Source organism: Lipophrys pholis (assembly GCF_963383615.2).
Source record: "Lipophrys pholis genome assembly, chromosome: 18".
NCBI lineage: Eukaryota > Metazoa > Chordata > Actinopteri > Blenniiformes > Blenniidae > Lipophrys > Lipophrys pholis.
In genome coordinates, this window is record NC_137646.1 from 19,787,613 (window position 1) to 19,806,173 (window position 18,561).

General features: G+C 44.3%; 1 protein-coding gene across 9 annotated transcripts in view; it reads left to right on the forward strand.

The window, feature by feature from the left end:
• The window catches only part of LOC308124005 (nuclear factor 1 B-type-like), a 69,420-nt gene extending 52,039 nt beyond the window's left edge, over positions 1–17,381 (forward strand). For 2 of the 9 annotated variants that reach the window (XM_080486762.1, XM_080486763.1), the window contains 6 exons: positions 3,482–3,616; positions 3,867–4,051; positions 6,359–6,497; positions 6,880–6,962; positions 11,791–11,879; positions 15,719–17,375. In XM_080486762.1, coding sequence (XP_080342888.1) covers positions 3,482–3,616; positions 3,867–4,051; positions 6,359–6,497; positions 6,880–6,962; positions 11,791–11,879; positions 15,719–15,851 — 764 coding nt within the window. In that variant the 3' untranslated portion in view covers positions 15,852–17,375. Of the gene's footprint in view, positions 1–3,481; positions 3,617–3,866; positions 4,692–6,358; positions 6,648–6,879; positions 6,963–11,790; positions 11,880–15,718 lie in introns of those variants that run through there. The other 7 variants (XM_080486765.1, XM_080486764.1, XM_080486767.1 and 4 more) reach the window with 7 other exon arrangements.
• Positions 17,382–18,561: the final 1,180 nt, after the last annotated feature.

Consider the following 18,561-nt stretch of genomic DNA (forward strand, 5'->3'; position numbering starts at 1 on the left):
ATAATCAAGTTTAATGAAGAGGACAATTATAAAGTAATTAATACACAAAGCACACCTAATAAGGATCAGGAAAGTGACAGAGAGGTGTACGTCAGAGGAACACCAGCGCTGTGTTTTTTTTTGTCTCTTGGAGAGAAGAACTCAGGACAGCTTGCATGTCTCATTACGCCGTCTCCCGGTGCACCGGCGCAACCCGGCGCCCTTTTAATTAAGGCCTCACTGTCCCGTGTCTCCGGATCATTCTCACCCTCCGCTGACTCTGCCAGAGCCTGGATTCATCCGTCCCAAACGTTTTAGTCTGGAGCTGCGAGGTATATCGGAAATCTGACGTTAACGCACTAAATTATGTTTACCTGAACTTTAAATATGTAGGGGGGAAAAAAGGTGCGATTGAATAATTCACAAAAGTTTTAATTGATTGAACAGCTTTAATTATTTCATATCCCATGAATATATTACACACAAGAAAAAAACCTGTCACATTTGGGGTAAGTTAGTGTAAAGAGAGCGCTGCTCTCATAGACACTAACATCACATAACTTAGTTAAACATGCAATATGTGATCAATTATTGCAAATCATATCGTCATCTCAAACTCATCACACATGGCATGTTTACTTAATATCGTGCAGCCAAAGTTTATTCAAGCGGTGAAATGTGACCATCCGTCTTGCTTTTTTTTCTTTCGCTTTTCGCTTCAGCCAGAACTTTTTTTAAATGTAGTAAATAAGGGAAAAGAGGGAAAACACCAGGAAAACTCTGGTGGGAAGGAGCCACAAGCCAATGTGGCTAACATGAGATTTTCAGCGTGTCCCCGAGCACAAGGCCCGGGAGTGCTGCTCTGCGTAAACTTAGACAGTTGGGGTGAGGAGAAAGGGAAAGCAGTGGGTAGGAAACTCTCCAAAGACGGCCATTATTCTGTCAAGAGAGAATAAATGAGAAGTGGGCCGATATTAAACCCATATGAGTCCTCCCGAAGTGCCAAGCAGTCATTCCTTGCACATGGTTGTCGTTCGACAAAACCTCACCATGTAGTGCGAGAAATACTTTTCTCTTCTGGGAAAGAGCTGCAAGCTCCCAACGACGGACTTTTTTACGGCTTCAGCTCACATTTATCCATTTCTTATGAAATTTATCACCGACGAAAAGACAGCTAATCTGGTCTAAATGCAAGGACACACTGGACCTTTCTATTTAAAGTGTTAATTAATTTGTCCAGTTTAATTTCTGGCGGCGGCCTCTGAAGGAGTTAATTAGCAGAAGAGAGGAAAAGCTAAATGCCTCCGCTGTGAAGAAATATTCCCCCTTTTTTTTTTTTTTTTTTTAAATGGAAACATTAAGCAGCGATATAAATCTTCTCGGAGGTATTTCTCCCTCTGACACAAAGTGAAGGCACTTAAGCCTGTATCCTCTTGCAACCTCGGACTGGGAAATCCCCCCCCCCCCCCCCCCGAATTCCAGCCACCTTTGTCGCTCTCCTCTCCGGGGACGAGTGTTGATTGGGTGGATCCTTCCCCATCACAGGGGGGGAAATCAGAAGATCCAGCTCCTTATTCTTGGTTAATACACTCGCAGACCTGAGCAGAAGCAGCACCGTTGAAATTTTTTTTTTTTAAAAACTGCGAGTCGGGTTTTCGAGAAGTCGACGAAATCTTCCCAAACCAATTTCACTTCTTCCGCGGAGCCTTCGGGATTATTCGTGGGGAATTACGGGAGCTTGTCGGTCGTCCTGTAAGGCCGACGCAAAGCAGATGTAACAGTGTAATATTCCATTTAAGATTACGTGAGGGTCTTGAAATTCCTAAATCCTATTTGAGCGACCAGCTGCTTTACAAGTCACTTTGCTGGATTTAATTGTCTGCTCAGACATGACAAAAGACGCAGTTCTTCATTTGTCGGGGATGTCCGACGGTTTATCACGATTACCGAAATTATGTGTGAGTTTGACCCGCTGATGGGGGGGGGGGTTGCGTGTAATTTGCCAAGTACATTTCTCACTGCGAATTGCATTTGCTGACGAAGAGAAGGTCCCCTGATCACACTAATCCCAATCAGATTCTGCTTAATTTGAACCATAATTCACTTTTGCCATTTCATTCCTTTCATTGGTGAGAAATGGAAGCATCGGGAGACGCAGTGGGGAAACGTTGTGATTAATTCACCCACAACAAATCTGAAAAAGACAAAAAAACAAAAATAATCTGGATCATTTCCAGAGAAGTGGGGATGCTTTGTTGACGGGGAACAAAAAAATGAATTGTCAATGTGCAAATCATGAGCATTGAGCAAGACGGTTTGATCTCAATCATGAATACCTGCTTTGAATTGGATGTTCCCGAACAAGTGTGGACAGGTGCACGTTTACCACTTAGCCTGAAGCTTGGAGGCATGCGAGAAACTGAGGGGACCTTTTGGACCGTGAGATATAAGTTGCTCAGTATCTCTTGGTCTTCTTGCTCTTGATTTATTTCACGTGTCTCTCTTTTTCATTGTGCGGTGCACAGCAGGTCAGTTCAGCAGCCGGACTATTACTTCAGAACCATACTGGCTGGTGCACACGCTGCATCCAAATGTGGTTTTTAAAAAAAAAATTATAATAAAAAAATGTTTTTGTTTCTGGAAAAGCTGTGCATATTGCGCAGCGTTAATTGAGCCTTCGCAGTGGTGCAAATCAGCCGCATCGTGTGCAGAAATCCACTCTCATACCGAATGCTGGCTTTTGACCCGTGCAGGCATGGCAAAGCTGGATCTTCCCTCTCAGCTTTAACCTCGCAGGTCACCGCAGCTACAGAGTCTGTGAATAGCATCGCATTTTTTATTCTCGGGAATCATCAGACACGTTTAAGTTTTGCATCTGTCCATTTTAAATGAGGTCAGGTCCTGAGAAGACCGCGGTGATATCTGGTTTCTTATTTGCACAATTGAGTAATAGCTTGTATTTACAGTCCTGAATCATGTCTAGGTTTTGTTGCGGGGCCAAAGAATACTGCTACCCAATACGAGTTTTCAGCCTTATCCCCCAAGTATAAATGTTTCTCTGGATCCTCTGAGTATTTTATTAATATTACGTTCGGCCAATGTTGAATTCTCAAGGTTATTCACAGTTTTACGGTGGGAAAGAGTAAGACGTTCCCTGGACAAGCTTTCCTTGTTGTGAACCAGACTTAGCCTCATTGGAGCATCCATGCATTCATCTTATACAAGAGCTGATCCCACCGGACTATAGATCACCTACAAGCAAATGCAAAATCAGCAAACACAGGCTTTTGGACCGTGGGAGGAAACTAGAACCTGGATTAAACCAATGCGCACACAGTGAGAGTCACAATGTGAATTAACATATCGTCTTGCTGCGAGGAAAGCATGCGCACCACAATAATTCTATAAACCCAAAACGACTGCACACTCAGATGTGATTCATAAATGCTCCCACATATTTATATCTTTTGTATCCCGCGTGTTGTTTGTTTTTTCCCATCAGCAGACATGTCCTCCCCCACGATGAAGAAGCCGGAGAAGCCGCTCTTCAGCCCCACCTCCCCGCAGGACTCCTCACCACGACTCAGCACTTTTCCTCAGCCTCATCACCCGGGCCTAACAGGTGTAGGACACAGTGGTGAGTTTCGGATGACTTCAACCTCGGGCTCCGCTTCCTAAAAAATCCGTTAAACTCCCAGCTGCTTTGTCCTCGTACACAGAGTGCAAAAAAAAAAAAAAAATCCATGATGCTACTTAATTTAGCTTCAGAGATCAATGATGATTGTTTTATCTGAACTCCCTCTCACGCACACTCAATCTTTATCTTCCTCTCCGCTCTTCTGTTCTCTCGCTCGCTCGCTCTCTCTTTCTCTCACTCTCTCTCGCAGTTATATCGACGAGGAGCCCCCCTCCGCACTCGCCCCTGCAGTTCTCGGCCTCGGCTATCTTGCCCCCGGCGCCATCGCCCTACTTCTCGCACACCACCATCCGCTACCCACCTCACCTCAACCCTGCTGATCCCCTCAAGAGCTACGTGCCGTCATATGACCCGTCCAGCCCACAGAGCAGCCAGGTCAGTATTTCTGTGTGTGTCAGTGTGTGTGTTAGTGTGTGTGTCAGTGTGTGTGTCAGCGTGTGTGTCAGTGTGTGTGTGTGTGTGTTCGCTCCAAGAAGGCAGGAAGCCAGTTTTCAGGCCAGAAGTCGGGGAGGTTTTGGCACGAGTTTCGTGGCCTCTAGTCGGTCTTTGTTATCTTGTTCGGCTCGACTCCCGTCTGACCTCAAGATTGAAGATAACATGAATTATTGTGGGCATTAGTCATTATTGTGGGATTGCAGTGCAATTGTAAACGAAGAATTTAATTCAATTTCGCTTGTTTCTGCTTTACTGGAAGCTTGCTTCTGATAACTCCCTTTATTAGTGAATAGAGTCAATGATACCCTGTTAAATCTGGTGTGTTTCAGGGTTGATATTATGAGAGTCAAACCTCTAATTTCATTGTCGAGTGTCTTTAATTTAGTATATCCTACAGCGAATTGAATAATAATGAGCGAGTAAGTACATTAAGTGCATTCTGCTTACAAACCCAGGCTGAACTTTTGAATCCACTTCATGTGACAAGGCAGCGTACATATTCAGCTTGATATAATGCTTGTGGCAAAGGTCGCGGCGCGTTCCCAGCCTTATATTTGTAGTAATGCTTGAGAAAAGGGGGAAAGAGAAAAAAAAAAAAAGAAAAAGAAACGGGGCTACCGCATGACTCCATAAAAGAGTCAACCAAACTATTGCAGTTGCAGAGTTGCAGTCACACGTGACATACAAAACTGTATGAAGACGTCGCAGTAAATCAAATCGCTCGGGGCTTTTATAACGTTCGGCGTACTACACACTGCGGCCAGTGTGCTGGGGGAGAGCGAGCAGGCGTCTCTATAGATGAGAGAGCCGTGTGATATTTATGTGAGTTTTATATCCCCGCTGTTCTCACTGTAAACAAAGGCCTCGTAGACGGCTCCATCTCCAGAGCAGGGAGCGGGTTAGGAGAGGAGGGTGTGTGTGAGGGGGGGTGGGGTTGGGGGTGGGGGGGGCTGTTACTCTAGAGAAAAACCGCAGGGAATGATAAAGGTTGTAAATATTTGCCGTTGCCGGGGCCCGGCTCTTGTGCAGAATTAACTGGCCCTCTGCTGGGGTGCTGGAGAAAGAGAGGGAGGTGGGGAAGGTGAGGCGGGGTCCGGCAGGGAAGAACGGGGAGCCGAGAGGATGGAGGATGGAGGGAGAGAGAGAGAGAAAGAGAGGGGAGGAGAGGGGGGAAGGAGGATGGGGTGGATGTTGGGGGGGGGGGGGGGGGGGGGCTCAGCAAATAACACAGCGCTTATAATCCCATGGACGAGTGCCAGAATGTTTTTATGCTTGCTTTAACGCAGATTATATTACACTCTAATTAAACATTCTATTCACATCGGAGGGAACCCTGTGGACACAATTCTTCACCGAAAAGGCCTGTTTGAGTTTTGAACTTGGGGCGGCCCCGAAATGAACGCCCCAGACAGTCTCCAGCCGTCTGAAAGAGCAGCTCCCACTAGCTCCCTTTATTTCGTTCCTCCATATATATAGTCCCTCTGCCTTTCTCTCCATACAGCCACATTCACACCATTGTAACAGGTCACTCCACAGCTCTGGCTGTCTTTTCACGCCCGGGTCCTCCTAAATTCCATTTATGAGCGCCATTAAAATCATTGTTTAGAATCATGTAGGAAATCCATTGTCAATGGCCGAGGATCTATTGTTGGCCGGGCCCCCCCAGAGTTTTAGTAATAACTGTGACAAGACGGCGGCTGAAAGTACTAAAACCTTTTCTTCAAGCGGAGCATTAAGTGTAAAAGTGAGTGCGGCGGGCAGCTTTTGTTGGTAATTCGAAGTTTGTCAGAGCAAGCGGAGTAGTTATGCCCCCCCCCCTACCACCACCACCACTCAGCCACCACAACCCCCCCCCCCACAACAACAATGTCCAGCTGGTTCTATGCGAATCATTTAGTTAAAAACAGAGTTTGTTGCATGCTTCTGTTGGTTTTATTGAGATGTGGCTAACTGCGTATTTACAAGTGAACAAGAGCTTGTAAACACAGCTCCGCTGGACACAGTCTGTCCTCTCACAGGGTGATAGCGTTCAGTGCCAAACAAAACAAATATAGTTTTTACATGTTTAGCAAAGCATGAATTTGTGGGATTTTTTGTGCTCATTTTGCTGCCATTTTATTTATCAATTTTTTTTTGTCAGAACTTTAAAGTTGGGTCGGATGATTTTCAGAGGGGTTTTCAAACTAACTGTGTGACCTTTCTGACCGTGTTTATTTTTTTAAATTATTTTCTTTACCCGACCTGCAGCCTAACAGCAGTGGTCAGGGGGTTGGAAAGGTCCCAGGCCACTTCACCCCAGTCTTGGCTCCTTCTCCGCATCACGGTGCCGTGCGACCTGTCTCGCTCTCCATGCCCGACACCAAGCCCATCACCACGTCAGCAGAAGGTGAGCGCCAGTACCTGCCACTCATCACATCCTGAACATCTCGCGGCACGCCGGCTAAAGTTTAGACACGCAGGAATTTGCTGACATACACTGGACTGACATCTGAAAAAATGCATGAAAATGCTATGTTGTGTTTTAAAAAGTGCCTCTAAAAAAAAAAAAAAAAAAAAAAACACGATCCCAAAAGGGAACCTTGCGGGACGCCACAGGTTTCTTTTTGCATATGCTTATTGTTTATGTTCATCAACATCGTTAAAACGGCACTTGCTCCAAATTACTATATTGAAGGGCCTCACACAGCAGCGAGCAACATTTCAATTCCTGGAATGCTAATTGTAATACATGCGTGTATTTCTGTTCTTTGTGATGGCACGTTACCCAGGCTACTCAGCCCCTGGCACCCCAACGGCTAATCGTTTTGTAGGCCTGAGCCCCCGAGATCCCGCCTTCCTCCACCAGCAACAGGTGAGGTTCTCCCTCTGTTCACATGCTCCTCTTATCTTTTCATTTTCTGTCCCCCCCCTCCTCCTCCTCCTCCTGTCTCCCCCACACATCAAGTATGAAATCTCCCGCCCTCTATAAAAACCAGTCGCATTAGATATGATTCTTTAGAATCATTTCTAGTTAATTAGAGAACTGATGAGAGGCGAGCACAAGATTGATGAAAATAAAATAGCAATAATTTAAAATTCAGGCCTCAATTTGTAGCGTATGCAAATTTTAGCAAGCATTTAAGACATTGAACGACTAAGATTGAGCCAAATAATCCCTGGAATATCTGATTTTGTTTCCATTCTAAAGCAAAAACATGTAAATAATATTATACAGTCCAAAAAGTAGCTTTGAATGAGTTCATTTACTACTACCAGATAGATATGACACTCGGGTGCATTAGAGAGTGTAATGTGTTCAGTTCTGCCTCTTCCACACATTACAGCAGAAGCACACACACACACACACATACACACACACACACACACACACACACAAACAAACAAATACACACACAAACACACAAACACAACCTGTAATCAGCACACTCGCTCATTTATGGAATATGTAGCTCTGGCCTCGTGCGGTCGGCCAGTTCTGGTGCTGGGATGTCCCGGGACAGTTGTGCCTGTGTGTGTGTGTGTGTGTGTGTGTGTGTGTGTGTGTGTGTGTGTGTGTGTGTGTGTGTGTGTGTGTGTGTGTGTGTGTGTGTGTGTGTGTGTGTGTGTGTGTGTGTGTGTGTGTGTGTGTGTGTGTGTGTGTGTGTGTGTGTGTGTGTGTGTGTGTGTGTGAGGTTAGGAGTGTTGCGGTGTTGTCGGACGAGAGAGAGAGAGCGAGAGAGTACTCTCCCCCACCCCGTCTTATTGAAAGCGTTGGTTTGAGGCCAAGGCTTTTCCAACCACAACTAATTGAATGCATCTGCACGCAGCTACATAATGATCGCTGGGTTTCTCCTCAGCTCGCTTTTTTTTTTTCTTTTTTCTGTAACTTCAGTAAGAAAAAAAAAAAAAAAACGACAAAGCTGGCCTCTGTTTCCTTGCTCCTCTTTTCTGTCTTTTCTTTTCCTCTCTGCCTTTATTTATTTATTTATTTATTTTAAAAACAGTGCAGTCATAAAATAAAGAAACGGGGGGAGCAACGTTTGTCAGCAGTCGTTGGATGCTTTTAATTCCCCACGGGGGAGACGGACGAGGACTCACTTGGCCGACGTTGGGCAGTTTGCCGTCCACATTTTCTAGTAGCCCCGCTACTTCTTTCAGAGGGGCACAAAGTGACCACACAAGACAGCGGCGGTCCGAGTGGAGCTGCACAAGCTGCTGAACGTTGTCCAAAGCCCGTCTCACCAGAGGCCTTTGTTTGTTCCAGAGGGTTGAAGTGAGGAATCGGGTCAGATTTAGAAATATCCTGCGAAGAATTACGGGAGATTTGATAGGAGTTTGTGCTATCTGGTGATTGTAATGATCCAAAAGTCAATTATCCTGAAGCATGGCTTTGTGGCTCAGAGGAGAGGACACTTAAATGAGATATCCATGGATTCGATTTGGGAGGTGTTTCAGAAAGAAAGAAAAAAAACCAGCGGCCTCCAAAAGGGACGGAAGAATGAAAGATTTGCAAGCACAATGACACCCTTCTCGGAGGTTATTACATGGTGGATCCTGCTGAATGGATGCTCTTGTCGGCTTAAGGAACTCCAAACAGTCCTCGCATTGATTCATCATGCTTCTGCTTGTCACAGTTGTTTTTGTTTTCTGTGCTATGATTTAACGGGCTGAGATCTGGCCGAGTCAAGGAGCGAGCGAGAGCGAGAGAGAGAGACACTGGGCCAAGTCCCTCAGGACTAAACACTTCCACCGAAGACTCCGTCATTGTCCCCATCTGGCTGCGATGTGTTTATTGTGTGCGAGCGTCCGCAAGGCTTCGCCGACACTTGTAGTTGTTGAGCTGCAGCCGTCGGTTGCTAAGGCTTGGCTGTGAAAAGAGAAACGCTCGGCGGAGTTACTGTATGTTGCGGAGGTTTGAGGTTTTCCAGCGTGGTCAGCCTCGGGACTGAACCGTGGAGGTGCACTCTTCTTTGTCTGGCTGGATGATTGATGGAGGCCATGACTTCAACTGCATCCGTTTCTGCTGCTGGCAGACATCTCTTCTTAAGTTGGTTTTTTTTTTTGTTTTTTTTTTTGTTTTTTTTTAGAAAAAGTGAAAAGAGTCAGAAGGCACTTGAATTTTTGGTGATTACTTTAAGACTCCACGGGGTTGTTTTTTCTTTTTTGCAATACCAAAATCCCAAAAGTTTGATACGATACTGGCATAAAAAAAAGTTTACACTTCTTTCAACTTTTAGAAAAAGTCCAAGACTCAAAAAACAAAATGTGTTTTGTTTTTTTCCTCATTCTTTCTGTAAGAACCAGCAGATTCCTGTTTATTAATATGGTGCTAGTCTCTTTGACTGTACACTTAAGTGTCCCGAAATCTGAACAGAGATTTAGATGCTTTTTACCAAAATAGTGTCAATTATATTGGTTTATACATCATAAAGAGTCAAAGTAAGGAGGTCTTTCTTGAACTTTCATATAACAAATTCAGACTTGTGCCAAAATATGCTTATTTCCTATGCTTTGTTACAATAAAAACCCATTAATTAACTCATTTAATTATAATTATCAAACCTGTAGTTGAGTTTAAGTACTTCTAAGGAGATCTCTCTTATAATGTGGCACCCAACTAAACGTTGGGTGCGTCGACGTGCTCACATCATTTCATGTGATCAGCCTTGAGGCAAAAATCTGATAATAGATTAATTTTGATTAACTTATTTTGTACTTTATACACTGTTCATCACAATTGATCATATTGCTTTACACACGGAGCATCATACAGATTTAAAGCATCCATGCTCTCGGTAACTCTTAGTATAACGTATCTTAAATGCCTAAATATATATACACTTTCCTACATTAAAAAGCCATTTTGTTTGAATCATACAACTTTTATTTAGACTTATGTAGAGGACACACACACACACACACACACACACACACACGCAGCAGGCATGAAAAAAACAGAACAACACCACCACACGCTCCCACACCTGCTCTATGATTCCCAGACAGAGAACGTGTGAAAACCCTCCATTCATCTCTCTCCTTGGTTAACCCCTCCAGGGAACGCCACCGTCGAGCATTCCTCTGGGAAAGATCCCTGATCAGATGTCATTTGGTATTATCTAAGGAAGGATCCTAATCCACAATCTGCCCGCATCTGTTTGCTAACGTTCCCCGACTCCCGTCCCCTTTTTTTTCCCCCCGTTGCCCGCGCGGCGCTCTGATGTGCCGGTGCCAGCGGACAGATGGCGAGCCCCTCGGAGGAGCGGTGGCACCGAGCGTCTGGCCCCGGCCCCGCGCATTCTCTCCCAGGCTATTGTCAGGGCTGCAGTGCTGCAGGAACAGCGCGGGGGTTTAGTCCCCACAACCTCCAATAAATACCAAGGAAGGGGAAAACAGAACAACAAGAAAAGCGGGATGAATGGAACAAGTTCGCATCGTTTCCCTTTCAGTTTGATTAAGCAAATTGATGAAACGGAGCTGAGCTGAGTCCAGATATTGTGTCATTTCTCAGGCTTTTAAGATCAATTCCTGGTGCTTCTTCATGTTTGTTCCAGAAAAAAAAAGAAACTAGAAGGGACGTGACCCCCCCGCCAGGAAAAAAAAACCATAAAAAATGTAGGCGTGGTATAAGTAGGAAAGCCTCGTTGTGTTCATCCAGGTGTTCAGAGGAAAAGGAAGACATTTCTTGACCGCTGCAAATGGCTTTGAATATTCAGCGTGTGCGTATATCTGATTAAATCCCTCTTAAGAGCCTCTGCAAAACGTCTGCCGCTGCACGCAGAGTGCTAACAGTGCAGTTTTATCCCGATGCATTACTAAATGAATGTGTTGACCACGGGGCAAGGTTAGGTTGGTATTGGCAGAGATAGCTCTCAGCTGGATTGCCGACACGTGTGCTCGCATAATGCATGCAAAGGAGACACAGTTTGTGTGGCTTTTTTGTTGCAGTAATTTGTAATCTGTATGTCAGGTTGGCATGTCTTTAAAAAAAAAAAAAGACAAGAAAAGAAAAACAGGGGAGAGGAGGTTGGCGCGTGCGCACTCGAGAGTATGTCTGTGTGTGTGTGTGCGTGTGTGTGTGTGTGTGTGTGCTGTAACTTTATAGTAATTGTGACCCTTAATCAATAAAAACAGTTAGCTAATGAAAAAGCGTCTGCATGCTCGAGGGCATGCGCACTCCGTCCCGACTCCTGAATGCACACTCACACAGTGAAAGCGGCGCTTATCGACAGCCTGCATGCATCCAGTGGGTTGCATGGCTCCACTGGCAGGTAAAAGCACGTAGTCCCCAGCTCACAGATCAACTACCCATGATGCCACTCACATTCTCTAACGAACTAACTGCATTTTATTTTTATTTACTTATTTGTTTTTGCTTCCAGGTTAGCTGTCACCACTTTTTATGATTGCATGTGTTTTTTTCTTTCTTCCCATAGCTTTGATTTTCACTGTTCCTCTACAACCCCCCCCCCCCCTCCCCCCCCCCTCTCCCCTCCCCTGAAGAAAAGTCAATTCACTGTTGTCATGATGCCAGTTAACAGTTAGGACTCACTTTGGAGTCATTTGTGTTTATGATTTGTGCTGCTTCTGCCCTATAGGCTCATGTGCATGCATGTGTGTATTCAGTGCTGAGTGTTAGTGTAATCTGCAGTGGAAGTTGTCTTGGCCCAGTGATCTGACTGCTAGGTTTCAATTGACAGCTGAGGAAGTGTGACTGGAGCGTGACTCAAAACGGCAGGCATTATGGCCCCAGTGCCACTGACGACACTTTGGGGATTACTTGGCAAAGGTAACCTTTTCATTCTTTCACGTCCTCTGTCTGTCTCTCACTCACACTCACACATACACACACACACACACACACACACACACACACACACACACCCTTGCAAGTCATATGAGTGTAATAATTTTCTTCACCTTTCAAAGTTACTGCCATATTTTATGCTGAAACCGTACAAAAATTACAAATGGTGGGAAATTTAACGTGAGATCATGTTTTTTATTCATAAACTTTACATTTTCTTCTCCCTTTGTCGTGTTTTTTTTTCCTCATGTCACCTTTCCCTGCGTTGTTTTCCCACATTCCCTCATAATTTGATTTTTCAGAAACTTTGATCAAATTTCTCTCAAAAGAAAATGACGACATGTGTTGATGAGATTTTCAGACAGAATAAACAATCATAATAATCTGAAACAATAGCTCATATATTTGTAGACGTCTTTGGGGGGAAATTGTGCCGGTTTAAACTTTATTTCTGTTCAATGTATTTCTGTTGATGAATATTAGATCGCTTTGAAGACATAGCTCTCATGAATTCACGACCACATCACTCTGAATTATTTATATGTCATAGCCAAAACTTTGATGGAACTAATCAGAGCAAATAAAATCAATGTTTTAAGTCGTTTCAGGTCAGATTTATTGCCATGTGAGGAGAATTTGCCGTACGCATCGAAACAAGCTCCGCTTTGTTTGGCTTTGTTTTTCTCGAGTCATGCTGTACTCTCTTTAACTTAAAGTTACTGAACACATCCCCACATCCCCCTCCCACCTTCTCTCCTCCCCTCCCACCCCCGCCTCCATACTGTATCTCTCCCCCTGGGAGGGGGGGGAGAGAAAAAAGCCCTGAACCATTTCACTATGGTAGAGCGAGCAAGCTGAGCTAAGCCTTTTCCTGTTACGTCTCCCCTTTCCCTGGATATGCACTGTGTGTGTGTGTGTGTGTGTGTGTGTGTGTGTGTGTGTGTGTGTGTGTGTGTGTGTGTGTGTGTGTGTGTGTGTGTGTGTGTGTGTGTGTGTGTGTGTGTGTGTGTGTGTGTGTGTGTGTGTGTGTGTGTGTGTGTGTGTGTGTGTGTGTGTGTGTGTGTGTGTGTGTGTGTGTGTGTGTGTGTGTGTGTGTACAGGTCATTTGTGCTTGCTGAACTTACTAACTTTTTTTTTTTTTTTTAACAAACACGAGCGCTGGCTGCAGAGCCCCCTCAACAGGCCTCCTAATAGGCCAGCAGAGGTAGCACAGAAAAATGTCCCCTGCAGCAGCTTGAGGTCTTTTTCCACTCACACTGGGGCCGACCCGCTCCTCCTCGCTCCTCTCTGTGACCGTACAGTAATAAGTGTGGATAAAACAGATCCCAACTGAATTTACTTTACTCCGTTACAAGAATTGTAATTCTATTACATCCCCCCCCCCCACCCCACTTTTTGATGGATTATTTACGCCGGACTGCTCAACATATAGATGGAATCGGTCGGGATACCTCTTTTTTTTTTTCTTTTTTTTTTTAATCTGGCTTGCCCTTTAAGTGGAGCGCTCCGCTATGCCTCTTCAGGACTAGCTCCCAAATTAAAAAGCTGCCAGACTCGCATGTTGCCATTGTGCAGGAAATGGGTCAGCAATCCATTAAGATGCCATTAGATAATCTAATTTAGGGAGCTAATCCTTAAACGAAGCACGCTGTATGCCCGGACTGTGCTTGCAGGGAGTAGAATTAGTGAGGTTTGGGAGGTGGGACAGGGCAAGGGGAGGCCATCTTGAAGGTTACCTGAGGAAACGCCGCGATGGAGGTCAGGCCTTTGGAGCTCCTTCCAGAGCTGCTCCGACCGGAAACACGCAAAATATAAAGAAGCGACAGCTTCTGATGTCTTTAAAGGTCAGAATTGCATTTTAGTTGCAATGCCCCTGCGCACAAAAGCATTTTAAACAATTTCAGAGGATGCATATTAATGAGGTAATTCTGTAAGCCTCCATTGATCACCCGTACTCACTGATATTAGGAATTCTTTACTTAGGAAAAAAAACAAAAACCTGCTTAGTACAGCTTCAGCTCATAAGATGCTGATACAGACCGACAGCCATCGATTTTAACAAGATTAAAACCGATCCGCACAGACCAAAAAAAAAAAAGAAAAGAAAAAAGGCCGCAACTGCCCTTTTGTAGCTGTGTGGTCCCTCCTAATGTAAGCCATTACCTGGAAAGAGAGACAGGGGAGGGATGGATGAGGGGAGGGAGGAAGAGAGGAGGAAAGAAAGCGAACAGGAAAAGGAGAAAGCTGCAGTCCTTGGCCGCTCTGTGCGCTCTTTGTTCAGCAAGGTAGGAAAAACTTAATCCCCCGTTTCCTGTCCGATGATTTTTGGCAGGGCGTGAGAGAAGAAGGAGGGAGGGAAGAAAGTAGGAGAAGGAGAGGATAGCATGAGGACGGATCGGACAGGAGAGAAACTGCCGGGGAGGATTAGTCTCCAAGTTCTTTTTTTTTTTTTTCATTTTTAACACTCTGCGTCCTGAAACGGCCTCAAACCTGAGCAGTGGTGTTTTTGTTTTTTGTTTTTTTTTATTTTGAATAGAACCTCTCTCTCTCTCTCTCTCTCTTTTTCTTTTTTTTGGGGGGGGGGGGGGGTCCGGCTTCTCGGGACACAAGGGCAATTGAATTTGCACTTTCATTGTTTTAAGTCAAAGAGCAGCGACTAGCGATTTGTATAAAATGCAGACTGGTTGATGAGTAGCTTTTATCAACGCAGACACTTTTGTCTAATGGCTCCACAAAGACCGCCGTCTCGGCTTCGACTGGGCGACGCAACATCGTCACACTTTAGGCTCGTCCGTGTTTTGTTTCCCGTCAGGCTGCTTTTCCTTTCCTCCCATCCATCTTTCCCTTTCTCCCGTCACCCTTTCTGCATTTCTCCTCCCTGTGTTTTTTTTTTTTTTTTTTGGGGGGGGTTTTCCTGAACTGCTTGTCCCGACGTTCCACGTTTGTTGGTTGAATTGGACGGTTTTGCTTTTGGGGGGTGAACGTAGGGAGCAAAATGTGCAGCACAGGTACTCTCGTACTTAGCGGGGGTGATGGGAGAGGTGGAAGGGTGTTAGATGAGTGCACACAGGGGGCCTGTGGGATAGAAAAAGGGGAGGGTATTGGTGTGAGAGAGAGAGAGAGAGAGAGAGAGGTGGGGGGGGAGCTAATTATCTGACATCTACGTAACGCAGCACCCCTCGGGAACAACATGCTGTTTGTTCCCGCTCGCGTTTTCAGTTAGCACCGTTGCTCCCCAGGAACAATCACCGTGTTGTTTTGCCATTAGCGTGAGATGAATAGGGATGGGACAGCTTTGTGTAGGGACCCCCACACTTTTTATTTTTTTGCACCCCTCCACCCACCCAAAACCCCTTCACCACCTCCTCCGCCACCAATCAAACTCTCCCCCCCACACACACACACACACACACACACACACACACACACATATATATATATATATAATGTCCCTCGGTGGGAATCAAGAGGAATCACCTCAGCTCACATTAACAAGGTTGTGCTGCCATTTTTGTGTGTTTACCAAAACCAAATAGGCCTGCTGGTCACAGAGAGCTGCAGGAATGACGCTAACATAACTTGTTCCTCTGCTTTCAGACTGAATGGAGCCACACATAGCTTAGCTTAGCTTAGCTTAGCACGGAATTCAGTAGTTTTTTTGTCATTAAAGATGAACGTTATCTCTCTTAGCTGAGTGTTAGAACTCAGTTAGCACAGCGACGTATTGATGTTGACTCTGATTCTGCCTGCATGTGAATACCGTGTGATTAATTTACCCCCCCCCCCTCCTCCCCCCCTTGTTTGTTTTTCTCTGTCCACAGTCCTGGTACCTGGGCGAGCTTAGTTCCATTCCAAGTGTCGAACGGGACTCCGATTCTGCCAACAAATGTCCACCAGAACTACAGCATAAACATCATTGGTGAGCCCCTGGTCCCCGCCGAGACAGGGAACTGATCACAGGGAGGCCGGACGACCTCCCACCTCGCTCCCTCCCTCCCCTCCCTCCCCCCCGGCTCCTTCAGGGCGGACGGTGTGGATGTCTGGGGGGGTTTGTGGTGCGGAGCTATAGCACTACAGGTGTCCACAGCCATGGATGAAACCAGCAAAGCAGCAGGCGCTGCATAACCACCCCCCACCCCTCCCTCCCCCTCTCCTCCTTCTACCCATCAAACCCAACCTAACCCCCCCCCCCCCCCCCCCCCTCCCATTGGACTCCTGCCCCCTCCCGATGATGGGCGCTGGCTCTGAAGTGAAGATGAGGTTTGGCTGCAGAGGAAAGAGGGAAAAAAAAAAAGAGAAGAAGCTTCAGGTCTGCTGTCTCCTCGCCCCCACCCCCACCCCACCCACCCCCCTCACCCACCAGCCACCAGTCAGTTGTTGCGTTTGCAGAACTTTTCAATCCATTCAAATACTGTGATGTATAGATGCCTTAATGTTTTATTGCATGACACTCTAGTCTCTTAGCGGCAATTCCTACTATTTTTCCATGTTGGAGGAAGATGTAAAATACACACACACACACACACACACACACACACATTCACACACAAACACATACACACATGCACGCACACACACGTGAGGTGGTCTGCTCATTGACAACCTCTGTCTGGTGGATGGTTGAGACACTCTAAGCTCTCCGACTCAGACCTCTTAAAAAGAGGCTTTTTCCCCCGCATCAAATGATTCACTGTGTACACCATAGGAACAAAAAAAAAACAAAAAAAAAAACTTGTGAATTCAGAGTGTTTTTTTTTTTTTCTTCTTCTTCTTCCGTTTGATTTCAGTTTACTGTGATACGACTCTTTGTTCAGAAAAAAAAAATGTGTTGACTTTGTTTATTCTTTACTGCTACTTACTTCAAGAATTAATGTAAACACTTATGGTAAGAGTTGAAAACTCTTGATGCAGTTTTCAAAAAACACTAAAAAGCTAGGCTTGAGATTGGACCCCTCATAAAGAGAATTCACAACTCCTTTTCAAAAGGATTTTAGAAAAAGAAAAAGTTGGAGAAATGAGAAAATCGCGACAGAGGCAAGTGCAATTGAATATTTGAAGGGAAGCTATCAGTCTGTCAGCCCTAGGACTCTAAAGGAAAGGGGATAAATATTAAATGTTTTATGGATTTAAAAAAAAAATGTGTTTGAGAAAACATTTGAATTTGATTTCAGTCACATATCCGTCTCCTCGCATGAGAAAAACATCGAGCTTAAAAGGCAGTTGAAGGCGAGCATTAAGCTACCTGTGCAGCGCTGATCAAAACCAGCACTTATATTGAGCCCTCTCCATGGCTGTGGGGAGATTTTTGTTTAACTTATTATTTTTTGGGGGTATTAAAAATAAAAAATAAAAAGAACATAAGTAAAGAAATGAGACACACATAGTGTGCAAAAAGAGGCATTTTTATTATTATTATTTTTGAATGTTCACGATAAGATCAAGAGCATATGCATTTGGCCATCAGCTTCTAAAGCTTATGTTTACAAAAAAAAAAAAAAAAAGAAGAGAATATGGAAGTGCTAATTCCTGAAAATTATATTATTCATGCAAATGTAGCACGCAGGCTTCTGGGTAAAGCTACAGTTTGTGCAAGGTTATTCCTAAAGTGGAAGAGGTCGAATAACTGAAATTATGAATCCAGGTGGTGGCAAATCCCTGAAATCTAGAATTGTGCACGGCATGCTCACAGCCATTGCCTCTCCAGTCCAGACGTATTTATACAAGGAAAATCTCTCCAATACTCCTAATTTGCACGATGACATATAGTCCACATTACGTGCCTTGCCTTTGAATATAGAGACATCACTACACTTGTTTTTGCTGCATTTATCATTATAGAAAAAAAAAAATTAACATTTTTATGATAAGAATTGTTTTGTACTCTGAATGAAATTGTTGATTTTTAACTTCATGTACTACTCTATCTCACAGTTACATTGCATATCAAGGCTGTGTATAGTTGCCGTTTTAAAGTTTGTAATCAACCAGCATTTTTTTTTTTTTTTTTTCAGTATTTTGGTGGGTTTTTTTTTGTTTGTTTTTTTCTAATAACCTGTCATCTTTTTGTTTTCCTTTATTTTTCAATGCTCATTTTGTTTCATCTTCCAGTTACTATTGTGGAGGGTGGAATTCAGAATTATGAAAATTATGCAATACCAAGTTTTGCCTATGTAGGTAGTGCTTATAGATGCGTCAATTATTAGAGGCTAGTTTGGAGATAGACAATATTGTAATGCATTTATTTTGTTGATATCGTTGTTTGTCGTTGTTGTTGTTGTTGATGATGTTGTTGTTGTTGTGGGTGTTTTCCTTTTTTATTGACCAAAGTGGGGACTGCTTTCTATGCAGTGTAAGACAAGGTCTTTTTTTCTTCTACTTCTTCTTCTTTTTTTTCTTTTTTTTCTTTTTTTTTTTAGCACATAGGCCGACCGAATGACGATGAGACATGTTCCAGTGTATTATGAATTTGGGAGTTTTAGGGGGAGGGGGGGTATTTTTTTAGAAGTACTTATAGATATATATATATAGAAGAAAATGCACCCTTGGTCTTTCTATGGCTGCAAAGTCACTGATTGGTCTACTGTGACTCTTACTTTCAACTTTCCACCTGGGGTGCTAGCGTGTGATCTTGAACGAGCAAAATGGTTTTTTTCACAGGAGAGAC